Source organism: Echeneis naucrates, chromosome 3 (genome assembly GCF_900963305.1).
Source record: "Echeneis naucrates chromosome 3, fEcheNa1.1, whole genome shotgun sequence".
NCBI lineage: Eukaryota > Metazoa > Chordata > Actinopteri > Carangiformes > Echeneidae > Echeneis > Echeneis naucrates.
Genome location: NC_042513.1, coordinates 2,800,972 through 2,826,447, shown reverse-complemented (window position 1 = coordinate 2,826,447; position 25,476 = coordinate 2,800,972). Strand labels below are relative to the sequence as shown.

General features: G+C 40.0%; 1 protein-coding gene across 1 annotated transcript; it reads left to right on the top strand.

Moving 5' to 3' along the window:
- Window positions 1-185: 185 nt before the first annotated feature.
- On the top strand, window positions 186-23,542 carry prtga (protogenin homolog a (Gallus gallus)). Its single transcript, XM_029498693.1, has 19 exons — window positions 186-263; window positions 1,516-1,818; window positions 9,033-9,177; window positions 9,277-9,410; window positions 9,657-9,953; window positions 10,043-10,202; window positions 10,522-10,769; window positions 12,255-12,419; window positions 13,522-13,827; window positions 14,695-14,883; window positions 19,187-19,282; window positions 19,390-19,576; window positions 20,237-20,364; window positions 20,587-20,757; window positions 21,806-21,961; window positions 22,059-22,182; window positions 22,281-22,419; window positions 22,507-22,620; window positions 22,901-23,542. The coding sequence occupies exons 1-19, from the start codon at window positions 197-199 to the stop codon at window positions 23,318-23,320; spliced, it is 3,549 nt and encodes a 1,182-aa protein (XP_029354553.1). The 5' UTR covers window positions 186-196; the 3' UTR covers window positions 23,321-23,542.
- Window positions 23,543-25,476: the final 1,934 nt, after the last annotated feature.

Genomic DNA, 25,476 nt, shown 5'->3' with positions numbered 1-25,476 from the left:
CCAGGCCTTTTGAGTATTGATGGTTATAATAACGTGCAGATCCAGGCTGCCGCCAGGGGGCGCTGGACTAAAGGTCTGAGTGACCGGACCGTCCCGGAGGAGGAGACCAGCGTCCAGCAGCCGGACCAGCAGTCCGGACCTCCTCAGTCAGCCGCAGCCGTCACAGAGTAGCCTGCCTCATGGACAAATTATGTAAATGGCGCCTTTAACAAGGAAACTAAATCAGCGTTTGCTGTTCGTTCTCGTTTTCCTTCCGATCTCAGGTAAGAAACATTTCAACTTTCACAGTGAGTTTTGTTGAAAGTCGCGTTTTTCCAACTCTTGCTGCCCGGCTGTAAGTTCAGATGGGCCAAATGTTACCGACAGAAACGCAATGTAACATCCACCAGCCTAAAAATACTGCAAAGATACTGTAACTCAATAAGAAACACTGAAATTAGATCACTAATTTAACCTAAGCTGGAACAAATGACTGTACTGTTTTAAATAATTTAACTGTCAACCAAGAAACTGTTTTCTCACCTTTCTCCACATAATATCTACAAATAAAGGGCTTTAATGTGTTTCAGCAATGATTTCATTCAACTCTTATAAACCTTTTATTTTCAATTTTTTTCAGTGTTTCATTTTAACCCACTTGAACTGCTTAAAAAAACTTCAGCCTAGCTAACCACTTCAGCCTAATCCAAAACTAACAAGGATAATAAAACTGTTGCAGCAATATAAAAAAAAAGAAAGAAAGAACATATTTTCCCACATTAAAGAGATGGTTGAAGTAGGTAATATTTCTGTGTAACATGGTGATCTAACAATAATCACCCAGCTGAAAAGTGTCTGTCCCACTCTACAAGATCAATGTGTTTATCAACCAAGGCGCTGAGATCAATGGTTCATATATGTTCCCCTGATTTGATCAGGGATGAAATCCTTTTAAAATGAAAATATTTTTGAAGTGAGGCAACAGCAACATGCTATGTTCTTGTATATTACATTTTATTTTAAGAATGAGAAAGTCTCTCTAATCATTCCTCAAAGGTCATATTAATGAAACGTTAAATCGAAATGCATGCTTAGAGTTGGGTAGGAGGTTTGTGTAGACTACAGGGATTAATAGGATCAACTGTTTCACTTCCAGTTAGTGACTTTATGAGCCATAAGTAATTGGATTAAAGTGGAGCAGAAAGACTCTTTTATAAATCTACAATGTGATTACTGCACAGGACAGTAAACCTCCTGCTGGCACACCTCCAGGCCTCTCAAATGTTTTACTTCACTTTACTGAGGTATTTAAATCCATGTCACGTTTGAATCCACACTGTGAACGCTGATAATACCCATCCACAGGATACTTTGCCATGTGTAATTTTCAGAGAAAAATGCAGTGTGTAAATTCTTTAAGCTCTTTATTGAACTGACGGGGCCCTGCTCCTCTGCTCTGATACAAGTCACCCATCCTGAAGACCACCGCCATTTCTCATGTGCTCCTCTCTCTGTTTCTCCACACTCTGTCTGCAGGTGTTTTATGCTTTAGTGAGTTGTTTTTCATCAAGGAGCCCCACGATGTCACAGCCATGCGGAAAGAAGCTGTTATTTTGGACTGTCAAGCACACGGAGAGGCACCCATTGACGTCAAATGGCTTAAGAATGGAGTGAAACTGGTGGAGAATGAACGGATGTACCTGTTTTCCAATGGCTCCCTTTATATATCAGAGGTGGAGAGCAGAAGAGGAGACAAATCAGATGAAGGGTTCTATCAGTGCCTTGCTCAGAACAAGTATGGAGCAATTCTGAGCCAGAAAGCCCGTCTTACAATCGCAAGTGAGTATCATGCTGGAATCCCATTTGAAACGTTTCTGTGTGCAGGCCATTAGGTATGTCTGTAGTCTTGTGATTTGCTACCATTCACTTAAAAAAATCACTGTCCCTCTCCAAGAGATCTGCACTTCTTCAGACATGTGCACATTACTCACTTTTTTAGTTTGTGGGGGGTTTTGGGTTCTTTTTTCTGGGTGGTGGGGGGTTCTGCTCAGACTTGCATTCAGAGCAGTTTTGGTTGTGGTAGCAGGAAGAGGGACAAGGTCTTCAAAGTTGGAGCTCAAAGAAGATACTGTTTGGAAGGAAAGTTATCCCCATTGGTGTGTTAATGAAGAAGCAGGATTTTTGAAAGGTTAGGAGCTGTCCAGGATACTGGCCCTGCAATGCTAAAGAGCAGATGACCCCTATTCACAGGCCAGGGCTTTCATGTTATTGCACCCTGATCGCTTGAGGAATTGTTCTTTTGGAATGCTTTCTCCTCCAGCACTGTGCAAGTTGGCCTTGCGCAGTGCTGGAGGGGGGCTTCAGGCAATGTTAGTCTTTTGGATCCTTATATCCCCTCCTCCTATCCCAAAGGCCATACATCTTGCTGTGCTTCTTTTTCATTATTTATGTTAACCCTTTTGTTGTGCATGTAACACATTCCCATCTGTACTAAAACATGCATTTAAAACATTCCAAGCAAGGTGTTGACATTTTATTTTACATTGGCTTTAATGAGGCAGAAAATAGAAGTTCTTGTCCTGCAATCATAGTCCATGTTGGAAAGCTGGTTTACTTACCTCTGAAAATGTGATGCTAGAAGATCTCAGTACTTGTTGAAAGGTATAACTGTTGACCTGTAGATTAACTTGTATGGGTTTCTTTTTGTCAACTTTTGAAATACCTGTTTTGGTTTATGAATGTAAATGGCATGAGTGATATAACAGTTTTGTTCGTTGCACTAACAAACATTCCTCTGTGGTAGACAATTCAAATATTTTCTGGTTTAATAATAAGTAAATGTGGTCTTGTTAATTAATTGAGTAGTATACCTGCTGTGTAGAAGTCAAAAGGTGATAAAAGCTGCCTGTAAGCTTTACTAGTCTGTTTTAAAATGGTTCTTACACATGCTGGAGGGTCTATCTGGAAGCTCATAAAATTGGCACATACCTGAGAAATGCTCAGTTTAGGGACACTGAGGTAGCTGTGGGGGTTGTTACGAGTGATGCGTGCGCACACACACACACACACACACACACACACACAGATACGTGCACACACACAAACGTGAATTGTCATTTCCCAGTACAATTGCCCTGCCCTGAGAGTCTAAATGACCAAACTTTATTGCAGGCCCTGCCAGGTCAGTAGGGGCTAGAGGCTTTGCACATAATTGTTTTCTGCCTCACTACGCCAATGAAAAGAGTGAAAAGCTTTTCACTCTAGCTGTTTTTTGTCCACATTACCCCCCACTGCTGGCAAAAGAAAAGGGTTTCTTTGGTAGCAGCTATTTCTCCTTGTGTCAGCTGATGGAACAGCTGGACCTGTTCACCACAGCAAAGCTAATTACATTAACTGTAAAAGTTTAAGAGCAGAAGCTGTTTCCAAGTTTACACTTTCATTGAAATGTTCTGGTCACAATCTTCATTACACAGCGTGATTCTCTTGTGCGACCTGTCTATTCCATCAAAGTCTGTTCAAGGATGTGGATAATGAGCATTTAAATCTGGGTGTCACTTGGTCTTTTCCAGGGATAGAGAAAGATACTCCTCTGTAGCTGTTGTGCCACCAGTTCCTTCTACAACCTTCACTCTATATGAGATCACTGGGATGCTTTTGACTTTCAGTATAGGAATAGTGCAATGCCCGTATGTTGAAGTTATGGACCTGCTAGTTCCTTCTGGAGGAATGTGATGGTGATGAAGGGTAACCTGAAACAGTTGCGTGCTACAGCGTAAAGGGGAAAGGGGATTTAGCCCTGATGAAAAGGTACGTGACACATGAGCCTCATCATGTGACTTTTGTCAATAGACTTCAGATTGATTAGGAATTCAGTAGTGAGATTTCCTCCTGACACCACGTGTTCACCGGATTTATCAAGTCGACAAGTTTGTGCATATTTGCATATTTGCATATTAGGTTCTCAGAATTTCTTCGAGATGTTAGCTTTACCCAGGTCAGAACCGAGGCTTTACTTTGAGTGTTAAGAGATTGTGTGTAACTTGCATCTGATATAAACCCCAATGAGATGAAAATGAAAATGTGTAGCTGGCACCCTTTTCACATTGAGGTAAAGAAATGTCGGACCTTTTTACATTAAAATGGATATAATCACTGAGAAAAACTGAGCGAACATTCAACTCTTTGGCCTTAGATGTCCAGTATCCATTGAACAGCAAGGATCAGTGATTTTAAATGTGAAACAGCTTTTTCAGAGAAACAATCAGAAAATTGGCAGACTCTCAGCCATCCCTGACATCCACTGTCCTCTGCACCGTGAAGATGAGACACTGACTTTTAATGTGAAAGGGCTCTATTCTGTGTTTTTACTGATTATGGTCACCTGGTCGGTTTGTTTGGGAGAAAAGACTTCTGTTGACAATTTGGCTCCCAGTGAAAAAACCTCCTGATAACTGTAGTGAAGGAATCTTACCTAATTGTGGTGAAGATAACAACTGCCAAGATTGCATGTTGAAAAAAAGTTTTTTCATATTGTTTTGATCGCAAGATCCCCAACGACAGAAGTTCCATACTGTGCAGTTAGTGGGGCAGCCCAGAGCCTAGCGTCCTGTTTTTCTCTGCTGGACATGAAAGGTTACCATGGTTCCCCTCAGCAGCGGGCCTAAAGGTCAAAGGTTTCTTAAAATTGTTCAATTGATGGAGGCCAGTGAAACACACTCTAGTTTTATCAGTTTAAAGTTATTCTTGTGTGTCTAAATTTATTTTTATGAACAACTTTTTCTCATAAATCGTTAAATCGAAAATTTGCTAAATGTTTCTTTTTATCTTCCCTTGAATGGTTTCTCTAATATATCATAATAATGGACAAAAGTGTTGTTATAAACAGAATCTAACTATTTGCAAATTGACTTTTTATTAACTCCATGTTCTGATCGAGATATTTAAGACAATGCAGCCTCTGTCTGTGGTGAGTGGAGGGTTGCTGTTGAATGATTGGAAAACTTCGTAGCAGAGATAAGAGATTGGAGGAGGGGATGAATGGTCCTTCCAACAACGTTCCCCCACCACCATGTCGGTGCTTTGAGAGGTCACGTTGCTCATGGGAATAGTTCTTTGTTTAGCTTGGCCAGCGGTCACTTGACTATCCTGCTGCCTGTGTGGAGCAGCAGCACATCTGCCAACTGGCTAGTGATTGATTTGTGGGTTCAGCTTTGCATTCTTCTTCTTCTTCTGATAAGGATATCAGCTCCTGTTTTTTTTTCCTAAGCCTTTTATTAATGTTCAGAGGGTCATTTCACTCATCACTCTGTTAAATAGTGGAGCCTGTCAGTAGGAGTTATAGAATAAGTAAAAGTAAAACTTACTTATTCTTACTTATCCTTATTGGTCCAGTTCACAGAAATATGATTCATGAAAGTGGTACATGTCTTGTTTTAATAAATCTTTGAAGGCAATCAATTTAATCCACTGCCTGGAGGATGTGGAGAGGATGATCAATTTTAATGTGCCCTGTAAAAAGGTGGGTCTCTTGGGCTGAATTGGGGTGGTTTTGGGGTGTCACTGCCATCAACATAGCTGAGGTGATGACCACCAACTGCTCCACAATTTCAAAACTTTATTGAGGTGAAGATATTCTAATTCAAATGTCTTGTTTGAAATGAATACTCCTGAGTAGAAAAATAACATTGTGATGTTTACTAAAGAGCACCCACTGTTCATTAGTGCCATGATAATATCTTTTTCCAACGCATGCTCTCATACTTGAATAATGTATAATGTGTAACTAATAGCTCATGCAGGTAAGCTATACTATTCTGTGTTGAGCCCTGGCTTGACCACAGTAACCAGAGAGGAGAGGGCTGAGCTAATTCCTGGTATTTGTAAGGGAAACTTTGTTTGGGCCTGACCTGTCCACTGACCTTCAGTTTGTTGAGGTGCCGCTTCAACAGGCCCATCTGTTGCAAGTTGTGGGGAAGCAAAAACAGCTTTGGTCATCAGGCTCAGTTTGGATTATAGAGACTTAATGTAAAAACACATACAGAAGAATACATTTTTAAAATTTGAAGTATTCTATAGTGTGAGTCAAGTAATATTTTGTTTAAAATTTTGCTTCAATATGGCAAAATTTGGTGAATGCCACTTTTTCATTCATCATATTGTGATAAATTCTTGCTGTGGTCTGATATCTTACAGCATCTACATCTGTTGTTATACTTGTTGTAGGAGCAGCTACTTACAGATGTCAATGATACGCTAGAGAAGGATATCATTGCAAAAGAGCAGATGCAGCATGGCTCAGTGTCTCACTTTGTACAGCACTTGCCACAAAAGCTTAATGCTAACTGCAGCGGCCCGGGTGGTTGGTTGCCATCCTAACTCTATCTGCCTGAGTTTTCTGTTTCACTTTCACTGTCACTGTCCAATTGAAGGCACATGAATAAATAACAACCTTTAAGGCAGTTTGCTGGGTGGCTGCGCTCATTTTGTGTGGTCATGCACAGCCCCACAGAATTGGGTGCTGGCCAGGATTTGTGGAGGTCAGAGGTGAAAGGTGAGATTTCTGGGCAGCGCAGATGGTCACACCAGTTTCTTCATGCTTAGACAGAGGAATTTTTTTGATTCTTGAGTTTGCCAAAATGTTCTAGCAAAAAGGCTAAGGGTTTTATATTAATATATTTGAATGTATTACAAAACATGCAAAACACACAAGACTCTTAGAAATCTTTATATATATATATATATATACAGTGTTCCTTTAGTTCCTTTAGTTTCCAATGATTAGATGGGTGAATGAGTGAATATACACAGTTCAAGTAAATTATGAGTTTCGTGTTTTCGCTTTAATATAACTCTCGCTATGCATTAAATTCTCACTAAAGTCTCTTAGTAAACATCATTTCACAGTGCAGGAGTGTTTTTTATGTGAAATTAACATTTCACAGAGCAGTGCCTTTTCAGTCGGCACTGCTCTGTTCAATGCATGACAAATCCTAGCAGTTATAGATTTTCCACCTTGTCTTAGTAGTTTATCAATGATCAATGATCGTCCTGCTGTATGTCAAAGCAGCATCATTTCACTGCATTGAAAGGCAAAGTAAAGAGGCAGAGGATCAGTGACACCCATCTCTTATGCCCTGCAGTAATATCTCTTCACGACACTAATGGTATTTTTCCAAGAGACTGTGTTAAAATGCGGAGGGGTAGCTGTCTCTGTCCACGTCTGTCTTCACTTCAAACAGCCACACAGGAGTGAAGGAAGGTGGACTGAAAAGATCTGTTCCCAGCACCACTTTGTCTGACGAGAATAATATTAAATACATCAACTTAATTTTTCCTAATAGTCCGGGGAAAGTCATTGAATTTTCTTTTTTTTTCTGTATTTTTGCAGAGGAAATCAGTTCTTTATGTGTGTTATGAACATATTAGCGAAGCAAAAGTTACCACAGCATGGTGTTGTGGTATTTCATGCAACTCCTTCAAGGCTTGGGCATAAAAGCCTTAGGATGGGTTTTGGTGTTTTTGGTGACACATAGTAGTGCTAATTTGATACTCTGCTCCATGCTTCTTTCTGTTTCCTCTTTCCCAAGTGCTGATGGAGCGGGACTCTGGCTATGAAGACGGGGCGTAAAGAACATTACAATGTGTTTGTTTATCTGTTTGTCAGGAGGTGATCATTTTGTCCTGAAACCAGCATCTTGAAACACACTCGCTGTAATTAGAAATAATGGATTTTGATTGAATACAAACTTAACTTTATTTTGCGGGTCCACTGTAGAAATTCATGACAGTTTATTTATGTATAATTTTCTCTTTTCCGGGGGGATTTTATGTATTTGTGGTATTGATGTAGGTGGTGATGCACACAGTTTTTTTGTACATGGTGCCTTCAGTATTCACTCTCTATTAGAACAGCAGTGCAATTGATTTCTTTTAACAAATGATTGATCTCAAGCTTCTTCAGCCTTAGCTCATGGAGGGGGATGGGGCAGTGGAGTGTGACCTTAATGGCTTTTAAGACTTTTATGGCCCAAGAGGATCGACTGTCAAAGACATCATTATTCACGAAAAGAGCTAAAACAACTTGAGTCATTCGAAGAATGCATGCATCTCTGTTGGCTGTTTGGTTTACTATAAAAAGCTTTATCTTAATTCACATCAGGCCTCATTTGCTTAAACCTTGTCGATGCAGGATGTAACTGTTCCACTCCAATCATCACCTTCCTGCAGAACTCTGCAGGTCTGTAGATTTAGGTGATGGGGATCTCTGATTTCTGAGGTCTACTGGATCGGACTGAGATAAAAGGATGTTTACAGTGCATCAATATGTTCAGAAAAAGGAGGCCATAAATCTGAAATACCATCTGTAAAAAGGATTTTTTTAATAAATTGTTTGATAGTAATAATAATTAAAACCCTTTATTAAATCTTCCAAACTTTGATTTTGGACTGCTTACTGATTCTAAAACTGTTTCTTGGCGTGGGCATGCTGTGAAAATACCTTAATATTATACTAAAGGAGGTTTTGAGGCAAATATGATGAGAAATACAATACAAACTTAAAGGACAAAGCAATAAATCTAGAAAAAAAATCCCTAAAAGTGTGTGTTTCAGAAGTTGAACATCTGATCTTACTGACTTTAGGCAAATGTTCACGCAGGAAAAAGGTGATAAAGTTGATAACAGTTCATTGCCAGACATGTCAGATGATGGTCGCCTGTTAATATGATCTTGACTGGGTGTCTGTGATTATGAAATTTTGACCTAAGATTTGAACCATATATTTGGGGTTTCAATTAAAAATAATTTTGAAAATAATATAATATGCTATTGATAAATGATTTAATATTGAATTAATGAATAAAGTCTTTACATAAAAGTTTGCCCTTGAGAAATCCATGAATTGTCTTTGTTTCAGTCCTAAACTTGTTTTTGGAATTTATCTATAGTATACATTATTGCTACACTATTAAACAAATAAAAGGTTTCTTACAAGTACAAATTGTCAGACATTCTTACACAGCCTTTCACTGAAATTTGTTGTTTTGTTGCTGCAGGCATCTCCTCTTTTGCAATCCAGCCGACATCCATAGTGGTGACTGAAGGCTCAGTTGCCAGGTTTTCCTGTAAAATCAGTGCCCACCCTCCTCCCATCATCACTTGGGAGTACAATCGTGTCACATTACCCCTTGCCACTGAAAGGTATACACTCCTTCTTTTCAGTTAAACTCTTAGCAATCATCAGTTGTTAGAAATGTTTCATGAATAAGGTTTTTAACCAATATTGCATCTGTCACTCAGAATCACAGTCCTGCCCAGTGGTATTCTTCAAATACACGGAGTGCAACGAGCAGATGCAGGAAATTACCGTTGCATTGCCACCAACAATGCTAGCCGCCGCCGAAGCACAGAAGCGACCCTCACTGTCACCCCAGGTGTGATACCTCATTCTCTTTGGATAAATGCATTTTCTAAAGAGCAACATTAAACAGCTTGGTAGTCTATCAAAAAGGAAAGACTGTGTTTGCTGCCTATGATAACCTCAATCTAATCAAAAGGTAAATGCATGACAAGTGCTATTTCTCAGGAAATTTTGGAAAGCTAGGACTCTTTTAATCTTTAATCTTACCTATAATATCAGATGCACTAACACTAAGATCTTTCTCCCTCTCTCACTGCAGCTCTTAATCCCCAACTCCCTCAGAGGCCATGCATCATCAATGGGCCGCAGAACATTTCAGTGTCGCTGCACCAGAGTGCCATCCTGGAGTGCATGGCCACAGGCAATCCCCGGCCCATCATCTCCTGGAGCCGAGCAGACAGCAAGTCTATTGATGTTTACAACACCAAAGTGCTGGGAAACGGCAACCTCATCATTACCGACATCAAGCCCCAGCACGAAGGTGTCTATATGTGCAGAGCCACAACTCCTGGCACACGTAACTACACTGTTGCATCAGCCAACGTCACTGTGTTAGGTAAAGATATTCAGAATACACAAGTCTGTCTTTCTTCAAATTCAGCTTTATATTTGTATATATTCCTCACATATATTGTTCTTTTAAAGCACCACCCTCATTGGTGGAGTGGCCGGAGAGCCTGACGCGTCCTCGTGCGGGCACTGCTCGCTTTGTGTGCCAAGCTGAAGGAGTACCCACACCTCAAATTACTTGGCTCAAGAATGGAGAGAAAGTTCACTCCAATGGTCGAATCAAGATGTATAACAGGTATCTTACTTCCCATTTAAAATATTCAATAAATACATTTTATTTTAATGAACATGCATACCAGCTAATTTAGGATACACACATTGTTGAAACAATCATTAACAGATAAATAATTAATCACTACCCCAGATGTTGAGAGGAAACTGAATATTCTGAAGTGGTGTAAATGAGGTTTCCTGTTGGTTTTTCTGTGATTTGCTCATTTTTCGACCGTCATTGCTTGTTAGAATTAATTGTATTCTGACTGCACCCAGGTATAGGAGCCTCAGGATGAAAACATTTGTGTGCATAGCCTTCATCTCTTTATGTACTTCCCCAGCAAACTGGTGATCAACCAGATCATCCCTGAGGATGATGCCATCTATCAGTGCCAGGCAGAGAACAATCAGGGGTCTGTTTTATCCATGGCGAGGCTCATTGTGGTGATGTCAGAGGACCGACCAAGTGCACCCAGGAATATCCGAGCTGACACAGTGTCGAGCTCTGCCATCCTTCTGGCTTGGGAGCGGCCTCTGTACAACTCAGATAAAGTTATTGCTTACTCAGTGCACTACATGAAAGCTGAAGGTGAGTCTACTGTAAACAAACGAGAAGGCGGTTTTAAATTGGTGGGGGGGGGGGGGGGGTAGCTGTTCATTCTAGGCCTTCAGAGCCTCAGGAAAGTACACCGATCACGTTTAGGTTTGGACCTCCAAGTGGTCGTAGTATTAATATTAAACCAAGGTTTAGGACAACAAATGAAGTAAAATACAACACTGGCTTTCACAACAAACAAATACTTTGGGAACAGGGATTTATTTGGTTGTCTCACGAAATCAACTCATATTAACACAAAGCTAAGAGCAGTTCAGGAAGTAACATTTTTTTGCCTCTTCCACAAAATAAGGCATGCACCAACATGGGTTGTCAATTCTCTGTTTGTGTAAAAGAAATGGAGTACTCCTTGAAAATAAAGCAGAAGAATTACTTTTCTTGACAAACACTAGTTAACTATGTATAGAGTGTAGCCCTTAGGAGTTTCAAGATGCAGGGTCCTTTTCTTTTGACTGATAAAATGCAGGATACAGAAAAAACTATTCACAAAAAGGCACAACGGTTGCAGTGTGGCAGCAGAAAGGCCTGAAAGCCTTTCAGCTTTCCTGGGAACTCTCGCTGCTGACAACAAGAGTCACATTCAAATAATAAAACAACTCAGGAAAAAACTTGAGCTAGTTCATTCAAGCACTGCACTTAATTATAATGCCAGTGACTTTCTTGGGGGGTGGGCTTACATAGTTCATCCAGTAAAAAGGAAACACCTGCTGGATTTTGTTTTGGATAAGGAGGTTGAAATAAAAAGAACTAGCTGAAAAATCTTTCTAGTTTATTCTTGAATAACTGGACCCTTTCAAGGACTTTCTGCACTTAATTTGATTTAATGACACAATATCCTTGTTCCCAGTCACAAAGAGCGGTTGTTCATTGACATTGGTAGACAATCAGAATGTCAGCACCTGAGGAAAAAAAAGAGGAACTTATTAGTCTGTGTGATGGAGTGTCCAAAAGTGTGCATGGGGATTGTGAATTTGACAGAAAGACAAACTTTTGAGGGAGACAGATAGATACTTCAATTCTGGGGAGAATGCTTTTTTGTTCTATTTCAAGTACCCTATTTACCAACTCAAAAATCTGAACAGACTACAACAGTTTTTTCCTTCAGAATCCAAATAGATGCTATTACATGATTATTATATTACAGGAAACAAAGAATGCAGTTTTACAATATTTTGCAAGGACATGATCATGCATGAAAAAGATGAGAATGGACACAATGTGGCTCTGTAGAGATACTTTTTTATTCCCTTTAAGACAGATGTGATCTTAACAGCTAGATGTTTTTTGTTGCAAAACTTTATTTTTCCCAGAATATGGTATAATATAGCCAAAAGAATATTAGAGTGTTAAATAAAATATCAATAGAAGGAATAGAACTAGAAGTACTTTTCATCTGGTTCACTTTCATCATAAGAAATTCTGATTCTTTCAACGCTATCTGATTTGACACTCTTCTAGGATTAAACAACGAGGAATATCAAGTTGTCATTGGAAATGATACAACTCGCTACATTATTGATGACCTAGAGCCAGCTCGCAACTACACCTTCTACGTTGTTGCCTACATGCCGATGGGAGCCAGTCGTATGTCGGACCACGTGTTCCAGCACACACTTGAGGATGGTGAGGAATAAACTCAGTAAAGCTGATAGAAAATAAAGTCTGTCCCACAATAGTGGGGGTTAGAGTAACTTATCTTTTAATGGTGCTGGACTCTTTTATTCCAGTGGGACCTGAGATGATGAGATAATGAGATGTTACAACTGCAGTGAATTAGCATTGTTGTTGACATGAGACTCAAAGAAATTGTATGAGGGGGTAAATGGAATTGCTTTTTATTAGTTAATACTAATTATTTTCATATTTAAACTGAAGCTACAATAATGTACTTCCAGTTTAGAGATCACTGTGACTTTGGATCTCCATTATTTATGAGATAATGAATAATTAGATTTTCAATTTTATATCGTAACACTGTGTGAACAGTGAATAACTAAACACAACTGTCTGTTTTAGATACTTTGTGGAAAGCAAAGTTTCATATGTCAAACTAATAAATCATATTGAATCAAAAGGGCCATAAAACTTTTTCATGGATTTCCTAAATTGTCCACAATGGCTCAATAGAACCAGAGATATTAATGGGAATTTGACAGCATAATGGGATGAAATGATGCTGTGTCACTTTACCAGCCCATTTGCCTCTTTTTTCTCTTAAATGGCAAATAGTGTCACAATCTAAACAGAGGAGACTTTAATCTCACAGATGTATTTTATTTGCATGATTCAGTAGGTGGGCACCATGGTGGCATACTGGTTAGCACTGTTGCCCCACAGTAAGAAGGTTCGGTACCTGGGGCCTTCCTGTGTGGAGTTTACATGTTCTCCCAGTGACTGCTTGGGGTTCCTCCAGGTACTCCGGTTTCCTCACACCTTCCAAAGACATCATATTCGGGTTAACTGGTGACTCTAAATTGTCCATAGGTCTGAGTGTGAGTGGTTGCTTGTTTCTGTCTCTGTGTGTTGGCCCTGTGATGGACGGGTGCGCCCTGCCCTCACCCAGTATGAGCTGGGATTGGCTCCAGCAGCCCCCCCCCACCCCCAACCAGGAAATGAATAAGCAGTAGAAGATGAATGAATCCAGTGGACCCATCATCCTAGTTTTATTGAATGATAATAGACTTCTTTGAGTGTCAATATCTGTGTTGTTTTTGTTTGTCCAAAGTTCCCCTTCGTGCCCCTGAACTCAGCCTCACCAGCCGCAGCCCCACAGACATCCAGGTGTCTTGGCATCCTCTCCCAGCCAAACTGAGTCGTGGCCAGGTCACTGCTTATCGTTTGTCCTATCGCACCAGTGCTGAGAATTCAGTCTCACAGATAGAGCTACCTGGAGACAAGCTCCAGCATCTCCTGGAAAACCTGCAACCTGACACCATCTACCTTCTGCGCATTGTCGCTGCCACCAGCATTGGGTGGGGTGAGCAGTCTGCCTGGACATCTCATCACACTCCAAAGGCTTCCAGTGCTCAAGGTACATTTAGAAGAGTTGTCTTTGCCGTTCCCGAAACAGTCATTTGGCAGTTAATGAATTTAAGTCTTGTGCAAATGCTTGTGCATATTGAAAAAATATTAGCACTTACATGTGGAAGAAGTTGACACAAAATACTGCATTACCACTAAATTCCTCAGTTTAAACCATGGATCAGAGCAAAGAGAAGAGCTTGTTCTAATAATCTTGTTAAGGCATTGCGTTTGTTACTCTGTGACCTTTGCTCTCCACTGTCAGTAACACTGGAAGGGCATCAGTCAAGGGTCATAAAGGGAGTGACTCAGGCCTCCGGCTGGGAAAGAGTATATGGCTTTTTAGAGCTACATCTGAGGCTTTGAGATGGGAGGAGGGGAGGATTCCTTTTTCCTGCCCATCTCTAGTTCCCCTTGTCTCCAGTTTAAACTTACACAGGAGTTTTCTGTTGGTAAACTTCATTCTCCTCATTCCTAAAAGAAAAAATGTGTTAGATCACTCAATGGAGTCTGCAGTGTGAAACAGCTGGTGAGGTATTAGATGGTAATTTCACTTCCAAAGGAAAGAACTGGTCAAAATCCTCCTCTGATCCATCACATGAACACTTGAAACGGCTTAACAGACAGTTTCTACATTTCTGTGAACAAGGATTGTCTTTGATATTTAGTTTTTTTAGCAACTCTATGAGGATAATTTGCTGCAGCTCGGTATGAAAATAAAAAGCATGCCAGCAGCCCCATTCAGTTTGACTGCATGGATGTTTATCTACTGTTTTACAACAAGAAAACTCAAATAGCTTGTTATAGTTTGGAATCATAAATCCATCTGGCAATACCATGATCAGCAGCCAATATTTTTTAATTGTTTCATCTACAGTTCCTTTGGCTCCTGAGCTGCATTTGGAGGCTTTAAACTGCACAACTATTTTGGTGTGCTGGCTTTTGGCACCCAGAAACTCAGCTGGTGTGCAAGGCTTCCGACTCTTCTACCACGAGGAGAGCCAGCCGGAGAATGCCCCGGTCCAGCTGCGAGCTTCAGATAATAGACACACCATTGGAGGTCTTGGTGAGTTTTGTTTTGCATCAGTTGAGTTTCCACGTACCTGCAAGACAGAATACACAGTATTGTTTTATGAGAACCATTAATCAACAACACATAACAGAAAACTATACGTAAAAAATAAAGGTCTCATGAGATCTTACAAGGTTTAAACCGAGATATAACCAATATTTTTCAAATAAAAACCCTTATGTATTCAAGATGAAAAAGTTTTTATTGCAACAGTTTGTGGTGGACAAATTTGGTTGGCATCATGTGACAACCAAGCTTATTATTTATTGGTTGGCCGAAAGCTTGTTATGTGTGAAGCAAAGATTCATGAAGCGTGGAATAGAACAGCATCACATCCCACTTCCATGACCTCCCTACCTCTGTGAACATTTCTATGTCTTTTCAGCAGCTGCTGGATTTTGTTGGGAGCATATCGCAGTTCCTGTGGCCTTTAGGTCAGATTCATTTTGGCTTTTTTTTTTTTTTTTTTGTTTGAAAGAGGAAAGGGTCCAACACAGTGGACAACTGACCATCTGTGGCTAGAGGGGGTCAACCAGGTGGTCAGCAGCTGACTTGTAAATCAGGGACTTCAGAGCTTGGACAGGATCAGAAAGAGAAAAAAGATGCTGAGGAACTATAAATTACTATAGGTGTTAATTTTAACCCCTGCAGGCTTTATTTACTTAGATATTAAGTTCAATGGTTTAAACATTCCTACTCCCACAAAGGACCTACTAAGAAACCAGAAACTTCAACAATTTCTATCAATTATTCTATTAATCTTTCTCTTGAATTTTATCAGCATAATGGCTTTGTTGATGTTTATAGTAGTTGTGTCACCTGAATGAGTCACCAAGGCTCCTTGCTTAATAAAATAATTCTGAATATTGAAGGAGTCTGTAGTCAGAATTAATGATAAATGGAAATAAACAAAATTAGCAACAAATATCAAAAGCTGAGCTTTATGTGAATGTATAGAAAGAGCTTTTTTGTTCCTTTTTGATAAAGGAGCTTTTTGAGGGCTGTGTTTTGAAGAGAGGAAAGCAGTTTTGTGGAGCCTGATTTACTATGTGTTTTATGACTGCTTTGTGCAGTGTTGCTGGAGGAGCATTGACATCAAAGACTTTCATTGTGTTTGGCTTTGAGTGCCACAATGATAGTTTATTTGTCAAGACTTTTAAGGAAATGCAGGCTCTCACCAACAGAGCTGTGGGCCAAACAATGAGCTTGTCTTGTGAGCTCCCTATCTTGCAATTCTTACATTTCTTTTTCATGAATTAGCTGCATTATTCTGCATAAGGAGAGAGATGTAAAGTGAAACATCTGACCTGAGTGGCAACACATCCTGCGGCAGAGAAAGCTCTGCTGTCACATTTTGTGTCCTCCAGGCTACCAAATGCTGAATGCTGACTTTTCTCAGCAGGTGATCTTTGCTAAATAAATCTGCTTGTACTGTAAATGACATTTCCTATAATTGCTGATATGTTGTACAGAGGCGCCATTCCTTTTTTTTTTTTTTTTTTGCCAATAACATTGATTTCTTAACTATCAGCTGTGGCAAAACTGGATACTGTTGATTCCCCTCTGTGTTCAACAGATCATGTTCTGATCTGGTGGTTAAATCATCACTTAGGATTATTGTAATGATTTAAAGCACACCTTGAGCGGTAGGAATGTGTGTGACAGGCTGGATTTGGATATAAATGACACTTAGTGACCTTCCGTTGAATGTGTGTTCACTGCATAGTTCATGAGAAGAACATGTTGTCAGAATCGGTTTTTAAATACCTCACATACCTGTGTGGCCACCAGGAACAACTGTGTTCTAGATCATGTACATGTATAGCTAGACGACGCTCTTCCTGCACACAGCAATTTAAAAGGTAATTCACTTATGTGCATGTATATTTGTTGATTTATGTGTGTAAGGGCAAAAGAACAAGGGGGCGGGCAGGGGGGTGACAGGGTGGGGGGGTGATAGATGCTGGTGTGAGGGTTCATGCAGGAGTTGACATTTATGGCCCCTGTTCAGGCCTGGTTTACGGCAGCCTGGGGGGCCTTTTGCAGAGCTGAACAAAACCCTAGAGGCCAACAGGATTTTTATTTAGCCTGTAAAAGAGGGTGATCACAAATGGTTCAAATATACCTTTAACACAAACAGCATAATTTATGGGAATTAGGCCTTGTAAGATTTATTTTACTGGGAATAAGAGGAAATGTCTTCACTCGAGGACAGGCATCTAAAACTGAATGCAACATTCAAGAATATAATGTGTACTAATGTGTGTATATTTTGTAACTGTATAGCCTGTATAGCATAGTAAATTAACAACAAACAATTATATAAGGAATTGGCAACAATTTACAATTGTTGTTAATAATGTCAGTTAAACCAAACTATTAGTATTTCCAAATTCTTAAATACAAGGATCTGCTGCTTTTGTCCGTTTTATATCAACGTGAATAAAATTTTGTTTGGGTGGAGAATTTGAAATCATTGGTCTGATGTTTGTAATGGATGGATAAGTAATTTCCTGGTTGTGTGTCATTTTGCTGTTATTTGTTTAAAGCTGTTTATTTTTGATCAAGACAGAATGTTGTTTCGAGCTTCAGGTGTTCCCTTCACGATCAGAGACACTCAGTTGACACTGAGTTTACTCTTATCAGGGCAGCGTCACCACTTATGAAGTAGCATTTTATTTGGAATCATGGCATTTCCCTGTTTTTCCACTCACTTCCTCTGCTTGACCCTCCCCCTCTAGAGAGCCTTGTAACCCCTCCTTTTGCAGGATTTAGCTTGCCAAGATTCCATGTCAAAGGTCGTGGCCCAGATGTCACAGCTTCCCCCCTCTCAGAGCTCTTCTCTCGCATAATTAGGGCAAGCCCATTGTATTGTGGGGCTGTGGAGAGGTGCATACCTCATGCCTGCTCCTCTTTAGTGGTGGAACCGTGCAGAAACTTTGGATACCAACTTTTTTTTTCTTTTTTCTTTAAACACAGAATTCAGCTAGCAACTCATGATCAGTATATTTGTATTTTTTTCCTTACTCTTAAATGTAAATAGCTACTTACTTGTATGCAATGAGGATCTATATGCAAATAATCTTATCTCATCTCTTCTCATATCTGTGAGCCCAGATTATTTCAATGTGTTATCTCAGCTTCACCTGTTAGTCCTGATCTGGCGTGGGATTGGAAGTAGCTTGACTTCAACCTCCCCCCAAACTACTCGAACGTCTACGGATACAAGTTTATTTTCTGTAGTATCCCTCATCACTCAGCCACCTAAATCTCTTACTTCTTTTGTTTGTTTATCATACCAGTTAAGGGCTCAAGATAGATATTGTGTTCATTATTATTAAATTCATGGTTGTGCTACTTTTCTGTAAACATTCTCATAACCTACATGTCCGCAAGAAATTTTCCTGGGCTCACATCTAGAGTTCAACATTTTGCCATTTAACACATATTCAGTGACTATAAACCGATTGACTTTTCAAGAAAGAAGAAGAGAGGGGGTACCACTCTCACTGATTTAAAACTCGAGTGCAATAACTTGCACATTGTAAGATATATCAGGCCACTTGTAAAATGTCAAGATTATATACTTATATATTGACAGGCTCTAAGAGTCAAAACATATGGATCGCAAAGTTGATATTGCATGCAATATTTAAATTGATCTCTCATTATTATTCTGTTAATGGTAAAAGGGACATTTGGTCAGATGGCTTTTGTTCTGTAGGGTCTTTGGGGTCTCTTAGGCCTGCAACTGCTGTTGACCATCAGCGATGTCCTTCCCAGGGGATTTGGTCTGTCCATTTAACCTCCAGATTGTAGACCTAAATAGGAGTGGCCACTGACCAATGACCAGCAGGCCTGACTGGACCTGGTGAAAGGGGCTTTGCATTTGTACTGAAAAGACTCAGTGACAGGTTGATGGATAGTGGGGCTCTTGTGTTCTGCTGTCCTGGGCGCTGCAGAAACTGACCAAAGGACTCACAACACTAAGCATCTGTCACACTGCCTCACCTCTTGTTCACACCACATCATCAGTCCCCCCCCCCCCCCCCCCAAAAAAAAAAAAAACCTCACTTGCCCCACACTCACTCAGCTCACCTCTCCTTCATGTGGCACCCCTACTTCCTGTTGGCTGTAGGAATCTGAGTTATCTGGCACCATGTTAGGACCTGTGTTGAATTATCACACTGAATTCAAAGGGATGGTGAGGGTCAATCTGTATAAATGTTACCTGAAGTCCAAAACTTATAGAATGTGATTTATTTACGCATTTTGGTTTCTCTTCTTTTTAACAAAGACCCAAGAAAGAATTACCATGTAAAACTCCTGGCTTACAATTTTGTTGGAGATGGCTATCAGGCTGACCAAACTATCAGCACCCCTGGATGTGTCTGTAAGTGTCACTACTTAATTAAAAAGAGAGATTTTCAATGAGCCTACACCGCTTTATTTACTTAATCCCACATGTGTAAAAATAACGTTATTCTCAATGTGTCATAGCTGTTCGAGATCGCCTTGTGCCCCCACCACCACCTCCACACAATGTGTACGCCAAGACCAACAGTTCAACTGCTGTATTTCTGCACTGGGGCAGACCAGTCTTCACCTCCAGCCACGCAGTCAACTACACCATCCGCTGCAACCCAGTCGGCCTCCAGAATGCCTCCCTAGTGCTCTATCTGCAGACGTGAGACTGTCCTCTTTACACATGGCTGTTGACTGAAAACTGGGCAAATACATTTTTTGATACCTTAGAGCAAAACTCCACAAGGTCACTTACATATATGATAAATTATAACTGAATTTAAACGAATGAAGGCGAATGTTTGTTGCCTTCCTGTCAGGAGAGGAAGGTGTCAGGGAAAGTGAAAGCAGGTGTCTACATGCAACTGTGCGTTTTGTGTGGCTTAATGACTTGTTTGTTTTTTATGTCAACACAATGTTCTACTGGTCTAAAATCTGCCAGGTCACATCATCTTCAGTGTTTCTTTTCAACACTTAATAACATTAATGTTTTCATCACACTTGTTGGGGCAGGGTTGACACATCACCAGGATCTCTTGTAGCTCCACTCTGACTGCCAGTACAGCTCGATATCAACCTCTGCTGGCCCATTATTAAAGGGGCATTTCACCCCCATGTAAACATATAATGAGCAGAAGAGTATTATGAGTGACCTAATTGAATTATTAGTTTACAATGATAGCATATATGTCTGCTGGCTTTTCTTGAAACTTAATGTCACTGAGTGCATGTTATCACTATGACCTGTCAAATAAACATTTCTAAACTTCAACTAATTGTACTAGACAAACATACATTCTCCTGTCATATCTTTGTTCTGCAGGAGTGAGCAGAATCTACTGGTGCGACATCTGGAGCCCAACACCAAGTATGAATTTGCGATTCGTCTTCACATTGATCAGCTGTCCAGCCCCTGGAGCCCTGTGGTTTATCAGAGCACATTCCCTGAAGGTGAACACAAAGCCATTTTAATGGAATTGGCTGTCTCTGTACTCTCTGTAAGGTGTACCATACACTAAGTCTATCTTTACGGGGTTTTGAGAGATTGTTTTATGAGGAACATTTAACAAACTATTTTCCTTGTTTTATAGCACAGACTCATCAAAGTTGAGTGAGGAAAAGTTTTAGTGTACATGGCATTTGACCCCATTCTTTGTCTCAATACACCCAAAGCTCCCATGCTACCCCCTTCCAACGTGAAAGTGACTTTGATTGAGGAGGACACAGCACTGGTTTCATGGAAGCCACCAGATGGACCCAAAGTAGCTGTGACACACTACACAATCCTGTACGCCTCCAGAAATGCATGGATAGCTGGGGAATGGAAAGTGCTGCAAAGAGAAGGTAAGCAGGCTTGTATAAACAAAGAGGTTAAACAGATCTGCAAGAGATGAGACACAAAAAAAGGACGGGACTCCCTTGTCCAATACAAAAGGTCAATTGGAAATCAGTATTTCAGTATTTCGTCCAGTCCATATCTCTGTTCATTGTAATCTCTGAATGGTGCACAGGTCACACTCACTGCTGTTTGGTGTGTTGACCCTTTTCACACAAAGACCACAGATTCCCACCAGCAGTGCAGCAGTGACAAATACTTTGATTTCTTCACTTCCACTTGGTGGACCACTTGCAAAAATACAAATTAATCAATTAATTAGATACTAATTAGATAATTAGAGACAAATTAATAACAGATTAATTAGTCTCTTTAAATTGTAATTCTCATTTTGAATAAACCAAATAAGGGACTCAAAACATTTTTAGAGTTTTTATACTTTTTACATTCTTGTGAAAATCCAAAACCACTGTCTCTATAAAATCTATGTCAGTATTACATGAGTCGAATCATGGGCAACCTGTGTAACTACACAGTTTCTCATTGCTCATTTGACAAATTGCATCTACAACTACATCAGAAGTGCCAGAGTGCATGTTTCACTGCATTGTTTGCAAAAGGCAGTTTGTGTTTCGGTAAAAAATACATACCCTGAAGTCTTGGTGAAGCAAACATTTTTCTCAGAAATGAGAATTAATGGCCGTAAACATGATGTTTTTGGTTTATGAGTCAATTTAGGATTTTCTTTTTTTTTCAAAGGGCAGGTAATTTGTGAAAAGTCACAAAAAACACACACACTTTTCTTTTACTCTTCCACCAGTGAAGAGGTTTTGGACCAGTTTGATTTTGTTATTGTTAGACAGCATGTCTAGCTGTGTGGTTCTATTTGCAGTCTTTATGAAATACTATTAACATTATTAATACTATTTCATCAGTTCATCATTCTAAAGGGTTGCTATCATCTTGTTAAGACCAAAGTAAATAAAGAAGAGAGAAGACCTGTTTCAACACTATATTACCATGTTCAGTTGAACACCAGTCAAATCTCCCCATCAGGGACCATCACCATGGCACTGTTAGAGAACCTGAGGCCTGGCCAGGTTTACTTGGTGAAAGTTTCTGCATCTAATGACATGGGTGATGGACCATTTTCTCATACGCTGGAACTGACAGTACGATCAGATCTATCCTCCAGCCCCCGACACTCCACAGGTCAGTGCTAATATAATTTGATGGAAGTCTATGAAGCATAAACATTGTGATCACTACTCATAAGAAAGATTGCTGATGTTGCCTCTGTCCTTCACAGCTTTTTCTGATGGTTTCTACCACCTGGACCAAAGGTCAATGACAGGGATCACTGTGGGTGTGTCCATTGCGCTCATCTGTATCATCATCTGTGCTCTCATCATCGCCTGCAGAGGCAAAAACAGGTAATTAATGTGTCTATTTGGAAAAAAAAAAAGAAGAAAAAGACCAGTGTCCTTTAGGATCCCCCATTTATACTGACATTGTGTTTTTTTCTCTCCAGAAAATTTTCAGCAGTTAAAACATACAGAGGGGTGAGTTCACCTGCCTCGGCTGGAGCTCATGTAAGCTCTGATGAACAAGCTGAGAACGCTGATGTGACTTTGTCAATGATGAGTCAAAACCACTTCATCGATACCAAGGTATTTAACATTACTGTAGCTACTTTGTACAATATGTGGCCATAACTGTTCATACTTTAAAAGCATTCATATGCTTTCAATTTTTAGGGTGGAACAAATCTCATTATCAATTCACTTGGTCCTGTTCAGCCCTCTGCTGAAAAGAAAAAGAAATGGTTTTCCTTCAGTAATAAAGTGAAAAAGGACAGTAAAACAGTACAGGTAAGACTATGAGTTATGTTTTTTACAAACATAATTACTGTGGAGTGGAGCCTTCATTTGCATAAAAACTTACAAAGTTGCAGACCTAAAGTTGACTGAATGTGAAAGATGTGTGCAGTTTGTTTTTTTTTAATCTTCGACAGTTTTACTCTTAATAAAATTAAGAAAGGAGGAAAAGGATCCCACTTGAACTTCTTCGGGTTTGCTCATAACCTCAGAACACCTCTGTAAAACTGTAAAACTAGGCCATAACCGGAGAAACTCTTTCTCTGTGCTGCAGGATATGAGACATGGCAGATCCTACCAGCCGGGCACCACAGTGCTGACCTATGAGGAGGAGCTGTCTGTTTCTCCAGACCAGCCCACCACCCTGCAGGCTCTGCTCAGGTGTCCTGGTGACACAGAGGGATCATCTAACAGTGAGGGCAGCCACGCAACCGGTGACTCAGGCCGCTACTCTCATGACGAAACGGAGATGACCAACCTGTCGTCTGGTACTAGCAGCCGTCCTCCATCTCTGACAGCGCAGGACGGCAGCAGCTCGGACAGCACTGACCCTGCTGAAGAACTGAATGAGCTGTTGGAGGAGAGTAAGACTGGCTTGATGGTGACAAAGGAGTTTGTTGAGACCGGCTGCTGTCATCGTGATTCCCAGACCAGCTCTCAGTCTGCGCTCTCTCAAGTGTGTGAGTTTGTGTGAGTATGAGCATGAGTACGTGTGTGTGTGTGTGTGTGTGTGGGTGCATGCGTGCGTGCGGGTATTTGAATGTAAAGGCAGTGGTACACTCTATGGCAGAAAATTCAAATAATTAATAGAATAGTTGGGCCTCTAGGGACATATCCTCAATCACATTGTGACAGGGGGCAGCACAGTGGAATAGTGGTTAGCGCTATTGCCTCACAACAAGAAGGTTGTGAGTTTGGTTCCTGGGTGTGAGTGGTTGTTCGTCTCTGTCTATGTCTGTGTGCTGACCCAGAAACAGAAAGCAGTAGAAGATGAGAGAACATTGTGGCAGAGAATTAGGAGAGAAAATTATATTCCCTAAATGTTTAACTGCTCCTTTTAATAAATATAAACCACTGCAATAAATGGCAAACAGAAAAATGGAAAAGAGGAGAGATGACCCAGGAGAAAAAAGACTTAAAGGATTTTAAAAAAAAATCATTCAGATAAATGTTATTTTATGACCTAAGTATACCACAGGCCTAAATGTCAGGATGTCTGTACATGTGAGAGAGAGGTGTGGAGAAAGTGTTTTTTGTTTTTTTTTTTTGGATGCATGCTGCCTTTTTCATCCCAAAATGCGGAACAGAATACCAACGCCAAGACCTTTTTGCTGTATAAAATGTTGGTAGGGATGATCATCAGATCACTTTTACTTTCTTCTCTTTTGATTAATGAATGTCTTTTCTTTCATTTTCTATTAATTTGTGTACGTTTTTGAAAAGAAAAATCTCACCCACCATGAATGTCTAAAGATAACAGTCAAAAATGTGAAAAGTGGCATTTCTGACCCTATTTAAGAGAGTTTATCACTGGAGCAAAAGGTAAGAATGAGTCCCTTTTGCTGATTATCTACCTCGGTTTACCCCCGGGTAAACTTTCCACTGTATATTTAATAACTACTTATACCTATGCTGCTTAGGTTACATTGCATTTTATACTTCTGATGACTTTTTTTCTGATTGTCATCCCAGTTTTGTCTTTTTCTCTTGCTTTGTTCTGATTTACTGGACAGTAAGGGCAGTGCATCTTCCTCCTTTCACTCCACCTGTTGTGTGGACTGAAGGATATAAAGACACACATACAGTTTATTTATCTCCTCAGATGTTGCTGAGGTGCTGAGCCAGTATTAATATTTTTTTGTTAATCTTCTCCATTATTGAGTAATGGTATGAAAGAAATAATGAATGTCTCCTTTTATTTTGTATGTCAGTGTGCAGATGCCCTTGCTAATCCTGTTTTTATACTACCTCGTTTAAGAATTTATTTTATTGTCTTGTTTTCCTCAACTCAGGGAGCAAGGTTTTAGTACATTTGGAAAGTCATGTAGCATTACATGATGAACTGACAGGGTATCTTCTCAGTACTAAGCTGTTGTAGTGTGTACTTGTCAACTAGAATATGCTATGAATGTACCTCTGACATTGTGTGCCAGTAGCTCAGATTTTTGTGTTGCCCTCTTCACAAATGGAAACCCCCTTTGTAGTTTCTCTGTAGGTCCTATAATGTCTGTTTTTACAACAGACCCCCTTGTTTGTTGACTTCTTCCTTTTTATTCGTGTAAAGATTCACACCAGAAGTGCTTGCAATGGCATGTCGGTTCAGAAGAGCTTTATAATTGGCCTTAATGTGGAAAGCATCCCTCAGATCATGAAACCAAAGCCTAATCTCTCTGAAGGAGAAACTCCCATAAGGGTGCAACACATGAAGAATGATTGCAGTTACACTTCCATTGCTTTTGCAATGGAAGTGTTTTTAATCAGAGATGGAAGTGAAGAGTTTAATAAACACACCAAAAATTTCTATATTTTTATTCGAAGATATGTACTACTGAGTACACATTGTAGTTACTTTAGTTCCAAGTAGTGTTTTTGCTTTACCATAGAGTAGATAAAGATTAGCACTTGTCTGCCAAGTAGTTTTGTATTATGAGCCAATGTGCAGCGGTGACTGTGATGATATTGCCCAAAGAGTTGTATGCTGTTTTAGTTTTATTTTGCCTCCACACTAATCTATGGCTGAAGGTTACTGAGGAATGTGAAACAATCGACTCACATTTGACCAAAGATTAAATGGTGCCTTGGAGATCAGTTGAGGTGCTGCTCCTCAAACGAAGCCTTGCACATTAGTGG

Excerpts from the sequence above, each read along its gene's own strand:
- prtga (XM_029498693.1), top strand. The coding sequence starts at position 197 with ATGGCGCCTTTAACAAGGAAACTAAATCAGCGTTTGCTGTTCGTTCTC. Across the intron at positions 20,365-20,586 it reads TCAGAGCACATTCCCTGAAG|CTCCCATGCTACCCCCTTCC; the intron begins GTGAACACAAAG and ends ATACACCCAAAG. Across the intron at positions 22,183-22,280 it reads GCCTGCAGAGGCAAAAACAG|AAAATTTTCAGCAGTTAAAA; the intron begins GTAATTAATGTG and ends TTTTCTCTCCAG.